This window comes from Nestor notabilis, unplaced genomic scaffold (assembly GCF_000696875.1).
Source record: "Nestor notabilis isolate BGI_N333 unplaced genomic scaffold, ASM69687v1 scaffold33399, whole genome shotgun sequence".
NCBI classification, from domain to species: domain Eukaryota; kingdom Metazoa; phylum Chordata; class Aves; order Psittaciformes; family Psittacidae; genus Nestor; species Nestor notabilis.
The window spans coordinates 1,414-14,772 of NW_009945617.1; the positions used below are offsets into that span (position 1 = coordinate 1,414).

The 13,359-nt window shown below is 55.0% G+C and overlaps 1 protein-coding gene across 1 annotated transcript; it reads right to left on the reverse strand.

The window, feature by feature from the left end:
* Positions 1-788: 788 nt before the first annotated feature.
* GRK6 (G protein-coupled receptor kinase 6) lies at positions 789-11,255 on the reverse strand. The gene is made up of 15 exons (XM_010022944.1): positions 11,162-11,255; positions 8,613-8,725; positions 8,215-8,292; positions 7,879-7,979; positions 6,541-6,633; positions 6,170-6,233; positions 5,612-5,752; positions 4,772-4,962; positions 3,946-3,983; positions 3,719-3,808; positions 3,419-3,627; positions 3,003-3,140; positions 2,627-2,764; positions 2,354-2,488; positions 789-839 (listed from the first exon to the last, which is right to left on the reverse strand). The coding sequence occupies exons 1-15, from the start codon at positions 11,211-11,213 to the stop codon at positions 789-791; spliced, it is 1,632 nt and encodes a 543-aa protein (XP_010021246.1). The 5' UTR covers positions 11,214-11,255.
* Positions 11,256-13,359: the final 2,104 nt, after the last annotated feature.

A 13,359-nucleotide genomic window follows, 5' to 3' on the forward strand; every position in this document is an offset into this window, starting at 1 on the left:
GGTTGTGTCCTGCTGTCGCAGTCTGGAGAAGAGACCAGGATCAGCTCACCAGAGCTGGCAGCATGTGTGAGACGAGGAAGGAGGAAGCAGGCTCCGGCAGACAGGGAAGCAAGGATGAGGCAGTGACGCTCTGCTGCCAGGATGCAATGGTAGACGCTTTGGCACAGCAGTTTCCTGTGCCTCAGGGCTGAGCAATGGACTCCGCTGGAGCCAGGGACGCCTCAGCATGGCCAGAAAGGTCCAGGAAAGATGCTTTAGACACCTCAAGGCACAGAAGGCCTCTGCCTAGGACTCCCTGGTAACAAAGCTGGGACCGTCGCTCCCCCCATAGGAGGACATTTGTGCCTGTGACAGGGTGGGGACAGTGCAGGCCCCCACCTATAGATTAAAAACTGACATGTGATATGTACAGACCAACATACATAAATATACACCAAACCCGCAGTGCTGCTCCGGCACCATGGAATGTGTGAGCAGAGCTGCTCCAGCCTGGCCTCAGCCCAATCCCTCCCTCCCACCCTGGGTCCGGGAGGGGAGCCGCAGCAGCACAATCCCAAGTGGCAGATTCAGAAGCATCCAGGTCTGCCTCAGGGATGAGGGCTTCCCCACGATCAGAGGCACATGTGCTGCTGCCAGCCCTGGAGCCATCCAGAGTCTTCAAATATGGATGTATAGAGCTGTAAACAAATCCACCTTGCGGGGCCGCTGCTACCTTGTCCTTCAGGCTGGGCTGTTGTTCTGCTGGGCAGAGGCAGAGGGGTCCCAGGGGCTGGAGAACAAGCTGTGCTCTACAGCCGGGTGGGCTCTTCCTCGCTGTCGCTGCAGTTCCCACAACAGTCCTGAAGTCAGAAGGGCAAGGAGAGGGAGGAGGGAAGAGAGGAGCACAGCAAGCAGAGGGTGAGCACAGTCACACAACCCAGCCTACAGCTGCCCTCTGGCAGGGAAGGTCCAGGTCCCCCTGGTCTGCTCATGGGAGAGCTACATGGGGGCAAAGAGCTTGAGGGGAGCCCCTGTCTACAGGGGAACAGTCAAGCTGCATGTGGGGCTTCAGCTCCTGGCACAGACAGACTGGTGAGCACGCAGCTGACTAGCTCAGAAGCTGAGGAAGATGGGCTCCATGGACTACAGCACCCAGGAACACAGTTTAGTGCCAGCACAGATGATCTGCCCTGCTCAGGGCTCAGCCAGCTGCAGAAGCAGCTGAAGCCCTTTTTGCTGTAACAGGAGTCTGAGAACAGGGCAATGCCAAACCCTTCATGGTTTCTTAACCCTTCTGTATGTCCAGACATCGAAAGAGAGGAGTGAAGGAAACTTCCCACTGCCCCCTGGGAGCAGAGCTCCCAGCAGTGGCGGTGCAAGGGTGGCATTGGCTCAAGCTGAGGGCAAGGCCTCCCCCATGAAGGCAGCGAGAGCAGAGGAGCGGGATTAGTGGCTCAGGGGGCAGTTAGAACAACAAGCAGCTTGTGCTATGCTGGGGGAAGGGGATAGGCACTGAAGGACAACACTCCTCTTTCCCAGATCTTGCCATGTCCACGGGCCACCAGGTATTTCCCTGAGCAGAGCAGCCAGGAGAGACTGCTCACCTCTGGAAAGAGAAAACACGTGGCAAATCACAGCTCAACCCCTGTTTCAGGCAGCTGCCCATCTTCCAGCAGGTCCTGCCTGCCTCAGCAAGGGCTGGGTATCCCAGCCCAGAGCTGGCTCTGGCTAGGGCAGCCCACTGAACAGTGAAGCACAAACTCAGAGCTTGGCATGGATGCAGGAGTCAGCACCAGATGGCTGCGAGTGCGTCCAGAGCCAACCACGCTTGAGTCCCACAGCTGCAAGCAGCTGTTGAGAGGCAGCAGCCCAGACTTTGCCAGTCCTAGAAAGAAGGCAAAGACTGTTCTGGGCAGAGGAGAGAGGGAGGCAAGCAAGCCTGCAGCAGCTGCGAGACATTTCCGTTCTCCTCATGCCTTGAAAGAACTGCACTCTCTGCCTGGCTCAAGGTCTGGCAGAAACGCTCTGGGGAGCCCAGATAGCCCATTCCAAGAGCAAGATCTTCTTCAGGGATGTTTTATGTGCACAGGAAGGGAGAAGACTTGCAATTCTAGTGCCTTCAACATCCCTCAGATTGTGTGGCTCCAGCACGTTTAGCCAGGACATGCCACCACAGTTCCCTTGACTGCCCCACCATGAAGAGTGCACTCCCTGCAGCTTTGCACGGGTGCCTGAAAGCACTGGGGTCTGGTCACCCACTGACTGCCTGCTGCCCTCTCGTGCCCACCTCTCTGCCAGATCTGCCTGGCACAGGCAGGAGCAGGCTCACTCCTGCTAGACGACTTGCTGGGGAGGAAGCACTGGGCACTCTTACCTGTCTGCTGAATAAGCGCTGGAGTAACCCTTTTTTGGGCTGTGGAGAAGGCTGCCCTTTCCAGTCCAGATCTGGAGGCACTGTCCCATCTGTACTAAAGACATTTAGCTCCTTAAAACACTCCGTCTCGATCATCTGGAAGAGAGCAAAGATGACTGTAGCAATTTGTCACCAAGAGCTCAGTGAGCAGCAGAGCAGACACGAACCCTGCGGGACACTGCACTCTGCCATGGTGGGCACAAGCAGGAGCAAAGACTTGTCCTGCAAACCTACCTCATTCTGCCAAGGAATGGGCACACTTCCTGTGGCAAACTTCTGGTAGAAGTCATTGTCTGTGGGCTCCAGTTCCACCCCTTTCACCGTGGAGAACTGCTCAATGTCCAGAACATCCTTGCAGTAGATGGCCTGAGGCTAAACAGCAAAGATTACTCTAATGCCAGGCTCCACGATGATGCCACCACCACAAACCACGATGGCTCATGGGCAAGCCTAGGCCCCCTCTCCCTGCAGCTCAGAGCTTGCTTGACCCCTGTTCTGCCGTGCTCCAGTAATAAGAGGGAAGGGGATGGGCCCCTTCTCCTCAGTTGAGCCACACCAGGGCTCTTGCTTCCCAGTGACTGAAGAGGCCAGGATACAGACAGGCACTTACATCTGGCTTGAAGGGGGGGTCCAGCATGCCTGCTTCCAGCCTCTTGAAGTTGAGGTGTTTGAAGAGAGGGTGCTCCTTCACTTCTTTGGCACCAGCTCCTCGGCAGCCCAGGCGCTCCAGAGGATCTTTGCACAGGAGCTGCAACACAAAGGAAATCAGTGCCCTGGGTGGAAGGCGCTTCAGGCAGAAACAGCCCTGAGTTCATCTGGGCTCCTGCAGTGTGTCTCTAGGGACAACATGGGCCCACGAGGTAGCTGGGAGAGTGAGGAACTGAAGCACTCTGGACCCTCCTGTGCTGCCTTATCAGAAACAAGGGAACCTGGCTCCACCACACCTCTACAGGGAGCAGCCTCAGTGTTCTCCTGCTATGTGCAAACAGGCAGTAGGAGCAAATGGACAGGGATGCCCACTCGTACCATGGTGCAGAGGGAGCGGGCACAGGGCGAGAACTTCTCCGAGTACTCCTCCTGCACTTCCTTCACCAACCGCTCCACCTCCTCCCGTTTGATCTTCTTCTTGCGCTGCTGGAAGGGGGACTGTCCCTCGATCATCTCGTACACCAGGCAGCCCAGAGCCCACCAGTCTGGGCTGAATGTGTAGCGCTCATTCTTCACCACCTCTGGAGCTACATGGGAGCAGGGGTGAGGGACGTGTGAGGGCCGGGAAAGCATGTGTGCAGTCAGAGACCTCTTTTTGATTAAACCAGGGCCACTTACCCATGTAGCCAACTGTCCCCACCCGGCCCTTGATTGTTTGGCCCTCTGGCACATGCACAGCTAGCCCCAGGTCTGAAATACGGATGTGACCTGCACAGAGGAGGTGCCAAGTTAACAGGACAAAGTCAAGAGGCAATGTTTAAAGCTGCCAAGAACACAGAGAAACCCTGGTTCAAGCAGAAGAGAAAAGGACTTGGGTCCAGGGCTTCTCTTGATCCTGCACTCACCGTGGTCATCCAGCAGTATGTTCTCTGGCTTCAGGTCCCTGGGAAGGAAGGGACTTGATTAGCAAGAAGGCTGTTGTCAAAGCAAAGGACACAAGCTACAGCAACATCTCAAGAATTCACAGGTAAGCATCAGATGGATGCAATACCTCTCCCTGGGGCATAAAGATAACCTTCCCCTCATCCTCTGTCCTAGAGTTAGCCAAGCAAGCTCTCCTCCCTTCCTGAGCGGAAACAGGCAGGCCAGGACAACCTTCAACCCTTCGCAAGGAAGCTGTGAGCCTGTGACCAATTCCCTCTTTGCAGGTGTAGAACTCACTATGGGGCAGCTCGTGCAAGAAAGGAGCAGCAGCTGCTTCTGCTTGTCCTGCCCCAGGGCAAGGCAGAGGGTAGGACTAGAAGGGACTTTCCAGCCCGTGTTTAGCTATGCTGTCCCTAATGGGATCATACAACCCGGTCAGTACAGTCATTACAGCTTGTTCTCCCTCCTGCCCGTATCGGGGCAGCCTACCCTCCTTTGTTCTAGTGTCAATAGTGCCCAGCAGTTAAGCGCCCAAGTGCCTGCCCTGAGGCATTCACAGCATGATCACATCCTGTTCTTGGCGATCATTTACCAGCATGAGGAAGCCAAGCCAAGCTAAGCTCTCCCTCTTCTCCCATGAGATCAGCTTTCTGTTCCTGATCCCTTCTCACTCAGTTCTGTGTTGCTTTCAAGCCTGACCTTATTTTCTTCAGCAAACAGACCCAGCTAGGCTCGTAAGAGCAACAGGAACCCTCTTGCTTCTGCAGCCCATACAGGGTCTCCCAGTAGGGGCCACGCAGCACTCACCTGTACACTATCCTCTCCTGGTGCAAATCCTCGAGGCCACAGCAGATCTCAGCAGCATAGAAAGCTGCCCGGGGCTCCTCGAAGCCAGCCTCTCCCATGTGGTAGATATGGAACTTGAGGTCCCCTCCATTCATGAGGGTCAGCACTAGGCAGAGAGCATCTTTAGTTTCATATGCATAGGCTAAGCTCACCTGCAATTCAGGGCAGAAAAGCTGTTAGAAGACACAGCTGGAAGAGCGAGGTGCCCACACTTTGATGGGCACTTTGTCATAACCCAGCAGCCACTCACAGGCAGCAGGACTAGACCTTTGCCAGCAGAGGAAGCAGAGGGGAAACCGTGCAAACCATCAGTCCCAGCACAGCCCCAGCTGTCCCCAGGACACTGTTTCCCTGATCCAGAACTACTCCCCTGTGGGGGCAAGCAGCACTCAACAGCAACCCTGGGGCAGTGTCTGATGAATCGTCCACAAAGGGAGGTTTCAGGCTGTCTGCGCCTCAGTGTGAACAGGGAGAGCTCCCCACAGCTCAGGGACAGGATTCTGCCCACTTGGCTGTCTGGAGAGACAGATCTCACTGTTTTATTGTGCCCCAGAGGCTAAGAAGGTGCCTGTGAGACCAGATGGATGTTTGGACCTGACTGTGGGGGCATTTACAAAGGTAGCAGGAGTTCCTGCCAGACCCCAGCCTTGTGAGAGATCTGCAGCCACCAGGACCCTACCACATGGGCATGGTCTGCTCCTGCCTCTCCACATCAGGTGAGGAGCACAGAGGTGCCAGGCTGGCTGGTTGGAGGAAGAATCAACCACCGCAGCAAAGTGAGAGCAATTCCTATGTACTTACTACAAACCTACTGTTCACTTTTTCCAGGATCTGTTTCTCATTCAGGGCCATGGCCTCTCCTTTCCGCTTTTTGATCCGTTTCTTCTCCAGCTTCTTGCAGGCATACATCTTCCCCGTGGCACGCACTTGGCAGGCACAAACCTGGAGGGAGGACAAGGCTCAGCACCCTTCCACTGCCATTTCCAGGGTGGGGGTCTAGGTTCTCTTTGGAAGACGCACAGGAAGGCAAAGATGTCCCTGTCCCCACCTCAGACTGAGGTTAGCAAGAAGCCTGTTGTCAAAGCAAGGACACAGGGAGCAGTGACATCTCCTGCCACAGATAAGCAGCAGAGGGCTGTGATGCCCCTGCTACCTGTAGCAGCACCATGCCTGGGAGGACAGAAAGCTATTCCAGAAACAGAAGGAAGCCTGACTGTAGCAGTTCTCGATGCCCAGCACACAGCAGGGCCCAGCACAGAGCCCCCAGAGCCCACCCAGCCAGCAGAACCTGCCTCCAGGTGCTGGAGCAGCTTGTGGCTGCCTGGTACCTGGAATGTAGAGGAAATGGTGGTCACTCACCTCCCCAAAACCGCCCTTGCCCAGCACACGGTACTGCCGGAAAGTGTTTTTGGTCACTGGCTGCCTGTGAAGGAAAGGAAACTGAAGCGAGATGGGAGCAGAGGCTGAAGCCCAAACCACCCCCATGCCCTGGCCTGAGAGACTGTGGCTCACCCCAAAACCCCTGCTCAAGCAGACTTTGCTTCCCCACAAGGCAAGCAAGGCTGGGTCTGCTAATGGTGCCAGTAAAGGGCCCTGAAGGAGAGCAAGAGCAGACAAAGGCCAGGCCCTTGACTCCTGCCAGAACCCAGCACAGGAAGAAACCCAAGGGACCCCTCAGGCAGCCTGTGCAAGGAGGGTGCAGGTCTCCCAGTGATGCTGGGAAGTGTTACCGTTCCAGCCATTTCCACTGCAGGAAGCGACTGAAATACAAGCTGTCGAGGTAGTCAGCAAAGGGAGCCACACTCAGGTAGTCGTGGATAAGCCTAGGAGAGAGCAGAGCCAGCAAGTTCCTAAGGGCTGATCGCAGCGGTCCAAGGAAAGATGAGGTGAGCAGCCCTGACGGCACATTTACTTTGCCATCCCCTCACTCAGCCTAGTGCTGAATCACCCATGTAGCCCTCGTCCAGAAAGCCCCCTCCATGCTAACCCTGATGCAAAAGGAAGGCATGTTGGAGATACTGCTGTGATAAACACACACCCTGGGACTGGGCTGGCGCTGCTAATTGTAGCCTATCAGCACCAGCCTAGTCTGTGGGACAAAGCAGGATGATGAGACTCTTTGCAGTTGCCCCTCTGCTCACAGGGCAAATGCACACAAGGCTGTAATCAGCTGCTGAAAGCCGCTGGTAACGTTCAGCACTAGGTGTTGAGTTCACTTTCAGATGAATATCCAGCATAAAAGGCCACAGGGGATCCAGCTCGGGTGAGCTAACTGCCTTGGAGAGCAGTGCCAGGGCTGCCCAGTGGAGTGAAGAGCTTTAGACACAGTGTCTAGACTGGAGACATGCATCAAGAAGAAGCGGATGGGCTCTTCCCCTTTCAGAGCTTGCCAAGAGCAGGCAGGGCCCAGCCCGGAGGCTCTGCATTCAGACAGTGACACTAGTTACCACACACAGAGCTAACGCTCCCCAGAAGACTGCAGCAAATCCATTGCCACAGCCCTGCGCTCAATTGGGCAACATGCTCCAGCTACTGTTCAGGGAGGGGTGGAAGCCGTAAGCCCGGTTTGCCCAATAGCTTCCGCTTTGCACCCGGAGCCAGGACCTCTGCCACTGCCTCTGCGATGGGAACAGAAGTGACCTTAGATCCCCTGCAGCAACAGCCAGCATCACCTCACCACAACAGCCACATCTGCAACCAGTGGGAAAGGACAGCTGGCAGCAGGGCTGTGGCTGTCAGCTCTGCTCTACGGGTGCCTATGAGATCCTGGCACAACACAGCGTGGCCAGATGCTGAGGCTCAGTGAAACAGGGTCCTCCCAAATGGCAACTCAGTCCCATGGCAGTCTGAGAGGAGTGACAGGTTTCCGCAGCAGGTTGTGGCTCCCAGAGCCCACAGGAGCTCCCTGCACTTGCTTTCCTCTAGCTGTGCTAGCCCAAAACTCTCCAAGCCCCAGCTATAGCACCAGCCCTCATTCTCCTGGAGGAAGGGACCATAAGGGATGAGGTGAGTTAGCTGCAGTGTCCAGCCCGTGCAACCTGCAGGGAAGCCCCAACCCTCCAACTTACTTAGTGGATTCCTTGAAGAGCTCCTTGGAAGGTTCCTGCTCCAGCCTCTCACAACAGGCATCCACCAGCTGTGAGGGAACTTCAGGCACATGGTCCTCACTCTGGGGACAAAGGGATGGAGTCAAAGAGAGCAGAGCCCATGGGTCCTGCCAGGAAGGAGAAGCCCACGGGTGGGTGGCTTTAGGGCCACTGTCAAAAGCAGCATGGTTGCTTGTGAGGTGGCAGGGTGGCTCTCTACTCTGCCCTCACTGTCCTGCCCAGCACGTTTGCTGTGGCAGGACATGGGTAATGACAGCTGCTCGACCACTGCAGTCAGCAAACAACCCTCCTACTCACGTTTGGCTTCAAGTACTTTTCAATCAGGTGCTGCCCACATTCCTTCCGCTTCTCATCTGGAGCCACTTCGTACCCTGCCTGCACAGAGCAAACAGCATGAGGAGCAGGTCCAGCCAGGAGCCACAGCAACCAGGCAACAGCTGCAGAGCAGCAACACCCTCTGCCCAAGGTTTCCCATGCTTTCCTGGAAAACCAGATCTCCAGCAAATAGCTCCCTAAGCAAAGGACCAGCCCTATCTTGGAGAAACTACAACTCATGGGTTTTTCCTTCAGGAAAACCTTAAATGCCCAGAAGTACCTGGCAACTGCCAGAGCACTCAAAGCAACCAACTCAAATGCCCAGGGCACCAAGAACATCCCTGCCTCCCCCAGTGGAGCCTGACGGGCTCTGCTCTTACCACGGCATCCAGGAACTTGACGCAGCGCAACAGCTCAGGCCGTGTCTCGCAGAACTGCCGAAAAAGCACGTGCCCAATGGGCTGCTTCTCACAAAGGCTGTGGTAGTCCCGCTCTGCAAACATGGAGAAGACCACTCACTGTCAACCCCCAAAGGAGCAGCCACAGCCCACCACCTGGCCACAGGCAGCAGTGGAGGGTCTTGTGATCCATTAGCTGACTGCTCACAGGTCCCACCAGCCCAAAACTCCCAGGAGACTGAAATGCACCCGATGGGGACAAGAAGCGTGACTGAGCTTTTATGTTCCTATATGAAGATCTTCTTCCTCAAAAGGTGCTTGACCTACTGTTCTGTACAGCCTGGCCCTCTTGTTCCTAGCAAGAGACCTTTTGTGTCTCCTGCTTGTCTGAAGACTCTCTTCTCAGTCCTCTCCACACATAAATCAATGGACTACTCCAGAGACACAACTTGCCTTGGAACACATCAAACTTATTTTGAGGCAGATCTTCCAGGCCAAGAGTTGCTCTGATGACTCTTACAAACCACTCATATTCCTGAAGGCCCAGCTGGAAGCAGCAGCATCAAAATGGGAGGCATCATTTCTACAGATGTCCTGTTAATGCTGCACACAGCAATTAGACCACCCCAGTCCATGGGACAGCCATGTGCTTGTACATTAACTCCTATTGCCCTCTGGAGCTCAGCTCCCCTGCTGGTTCCTCCTACCCCTCTCTGAAGTCTGGCAGCCCAGGCACAAACCCTTTTGACTATCAAAAGCACTTCCACTTCTCTGCTTTTTTTCCTCCCCTTCCACTCATAAGACGTCTGATCATGTGCCAGAACAGATTTCTGTGACAGCCGCCGTCACTGAGGGCTGCCTGGGGTGCAGATGTGCAGCCATCCATCAGGGCAGGGATCTTTCAGCACTCTCTGGTGCCTGGCACCTCTGGCCTTCCCCTCCCCGTGCAGCAGTTTATCCCAAGGAAGCTGCAGCTTCCTGAGGGTGCAGGAGAGCGCAGAGCTGTGGTGGGGGAGGAGGCCGCCTCGCCAGCTCCGCAGCACTGGCCGGTTTTCTTGTGTCCGCAGGGGAAGGAGTTCCCTTCCCTTCCCTTCCCTCCATTGGAGGACAAGAGTTTGCTGCCAGCAGGATCAGAAGCTTTCAGCTGCCCAGGCTCACACAAGGTTAAACCCTGTGGTCAGGGCACACAAAGCTTAATTCTGCAGTGGGCAACCAGCCCACCATGCCCACAGTCCTGCCAAGCCTCTGCAGTAGGAAAGAAATTTCCCTCACAGCCTACTAGAAAGGCAAATAAAGCCATTCCATCCAAAGAGTGACCCAAGCACGAGGAATGGGGTCATCTCTCCCACAGGGAAATGAATTGAGGTGGCTGCGACCTGGGCCAGAAGCATTTCTCATGTGCCTTCCCAAAGGGAAGTGGGGACATGGGTCAGGACAGCCAGCAGCTGGGAGAGACTTGCCTCCCAAAGCTTCACAAGGTCACTGTCCTGGATAGTGGAACAGCAGGAACAGACAGACCACCAGCACGTACCACTGACAAGTGGGCAGCACAATGAAGATGAAGTTCAGTGCTGGAAAACATGTCATGATACCCATAGGAAGGGTGGCTGTAGGCAGAGGATGAACATTAGCTGAGGAAAGCTCTGCTGAGGGCACACAAATCAAAGAAGCAGATAGGTGTTTGGACAGCCAAGACGGGAGCTGCAAGGAGAGCCCAGGCCAGAGCTGTGTCACAACTTGCTCCAGAGAGGCAGTCTGCAGCAAAACTAAGGTGAGAGTCTCCATCTGACTATACTTGGCTGTAAAGCCAGCCCTGAGAGGTGATGCACAGTGCACACTGGGCTGTTGTGAACTTGTGGGTTACAGTGTGGATGTGCCACTCTCCAGCTAGCAGCTGAATCTGGAGCGACAACTTAAACAAGCTCTCCTCAGGAAGCAGAGCATTCCCACCCTCTGTGCCCCAAAACCATTTCACATGATCTCAGGACCAAGCCTGCTGCACAAACAACATTAAAATCATGAAGAGTACAAAGTGCAGTATTAAAATGACAGGCCAAGCCCTGCCCACCCCTACAATTCTCATCCATACTGCACAACAAGAACCCATTTTTGCATGAGGAAAGCTGCTGCATTAGTGTTAGAAGTCAAGGACTGCGCAGCAGGACTGAATCCCAGCCTGGGAGTCCAGAGGACATCAGCAGGACCTGTGTTATTTATGCAAAGGCACCCCAGAGTGCCACTCCAGAACTGCAACACCAAGCAGGTCTGTTTGCACAGAGAAGGTGGTGTATCTCTAGTGAAGCTCATCACAGACTACAAGGTGTGTTCGTACATCAACAGGCACCACCCAGAAAGCGCTGCGCAGCTGTGATGTACCCTCCCATCATTTCTTCCCTACCCTCTCAGCTCCAAGTGATCCTGGCTGGGATTTGGCCAACACATCCCTGATCCCCACGGGACTCAACTTCGGGTGCACAACACCCCACACATGGCACCCACTGGCACCGCTCCCACCAGCCCATCTGTCTCACCAAGGGTTTGTCGAAGGTCCTCGCAGAGGCTGATGTGGGGGAACTGCAGCATCTGGCGCCATTTCTTACTCTTCCCTTTCCTGTTTCCGCCACCACCTGCAGGACACACAGAATCGGTACCATGAGTTATGAAGCAAGGATGTCCAGCTGCAGCCTAGCCTTGCCAGGAGCTGAGTGAGAAGACACCCTCTGTCCGTTTACACAAGCAAGCCCAGGCAAGGAAAACAAGACTTGTCTACTGGCTGGTGGAACAAAGCGCTAGAGCCTCTGACTGCCAGAGGAAGCAGATGAACCAACCACTCTGGCTGCTGAACAAAGTCCCAACCAAGAACATGAAGACTTTTCACCTGGACCTCTCAGTGACTTGTATTTATGATGGGAGAATCAAAGCAGGGGCAGGAGATCCTAAAGCCACAGGTCACTCTATGCCTGCACAAGAGTTCTTGGCTTGCAGGCCTGTCCTCAGGACTTCTGCATAACCAATCATCTCTTGAGGCCAAGCCTTGCTTGGTGTGAAGCTCTTCCTGCTGTAGTAAAGATGTTCATGCCACCTACTCATTCCAGGCTGATTGCTTACTCCAGGGAGGGGCTCTAAGAGGGAGGACATGAAGCTGGGAGACAGGAATTCCTGCTCTAATCCTGGCTCCACAGACAACTTACTGCATCGCCTGGGGCTCATCACCTCAGTTTCCCACCTGTGAAATGGGGACACTCCCACCTTTCTCCAGAGATAAGCCAGCCTCAGAAAAGGAATAATATCAGGTTCTTGGATCTCCCAACTTCAGCTGCTGGAGTAAATGCCCAGTGCTGTAGGACAGGGTGGGAAAGCTTCTAGATAGACCAAAAATTTACATCATAGCAAGCACTAAGTACTGAAATACTGATTGCTGGGATCAGCCAACCTCCAGGGACTGCATTCCCCCTGCCTGGTGCCAACACACACACAATCTCCCGTCTCCCTTTGGAAATACATTAAACCACCCTGCTTTAAAGAGTTGGGCAAAAGGCTTTCTGAAACCAGGGGGTTTGAACATCATTTATTGGCTCTTGAGAAACACTTTCATAACATTTTCCTCCACTGCGGATGCAATTCAGCCCCAAATCCTAGACACAGTCCATGGGCACCCAGCTCCCCATGCTGCAGGAGGCCTTGGCTGGACAGGCAGGTGGGATGGGGCCATCACAGGTGGCCTTGTGCAGGGCCAGCCCCAGGTCCGAGCCCCTGGCATGCTGTGGGTCACTGTGCTACATCTGCCCTGCACCAGCAGCTGGGCTGCACGATTGTACAAACTCAGGAAGGAAGTGACTCAAGGGTAAGCAGGGGTGGAAGAAACCGGCAGCACAGACACCTTCTTGTCAGCCACAGCTTGTGGCAATGAAACAGAGGGGAACAGCTAAGTGAGGGCACAAGAGGAGAAGCAATCCTCACCCCAAGAGTGCTCAAGAAAAGGCAGAGCAATGCCCCACAGCGCCCAGGGATGTGGAGTGGCAGCTTGCATTTCCTTGAGTTGTTTGCTTTGAAAGGAGGCTCCAGCGCCCTTTTGGCATGGTCCCTCCCAGTGCCACAGCAAACAGCCCAGCAGGGAACTTGGCTCCTGCACACCAACCTCCCAGCGGTCCGATCTGGGGATGGGGCAAGGGGTGGGCTGCCTCCATCAAGAGCTCACCACAAGGGAGCTTCAGGGTTTAGTAACAGCTCAGAGCTGGCCTGTTGTCCCTCTGCCAGAGGGACAGCAGGCAAGGGGGACAGTGGAGGAAGGATACTTCACCTTCCATGTGCAAAACCTCCCCTAGAAGAGCTTGAAGGAAATACAGAGCATGGTCATCCTATGGCAGCAGCTGAAGATGGTTGTCAGCAGCTCCCCCAGCATGTCCAGGGTGATCTCAGCCCCACACCAGACCAGAGGGCTCCCAGAAACGCTGGAGCAAAGCACCTGGTGGTGCCGGACGTGGCCAGCAAAGCAGCTCTGTCCAGTCCCACAGGCTGCCAGAGCTCACCCCAATGAGCCATGGGTGGAAGAGCTGTGGACAGGTACCGCAGCCACCTGCAGTTCTCGCAGGCCAGGAACCAGCCAGCGTGAGTGTGCCAATGGATCATATCTGTCTGCAAGCAAGCTGCCCAACTCCTGCCAAGGGAGAGGCACTGAGAAGAGCCGCGGCAGCCATCCTACGCCTCGCTCTGCATCGGCAACCAAACT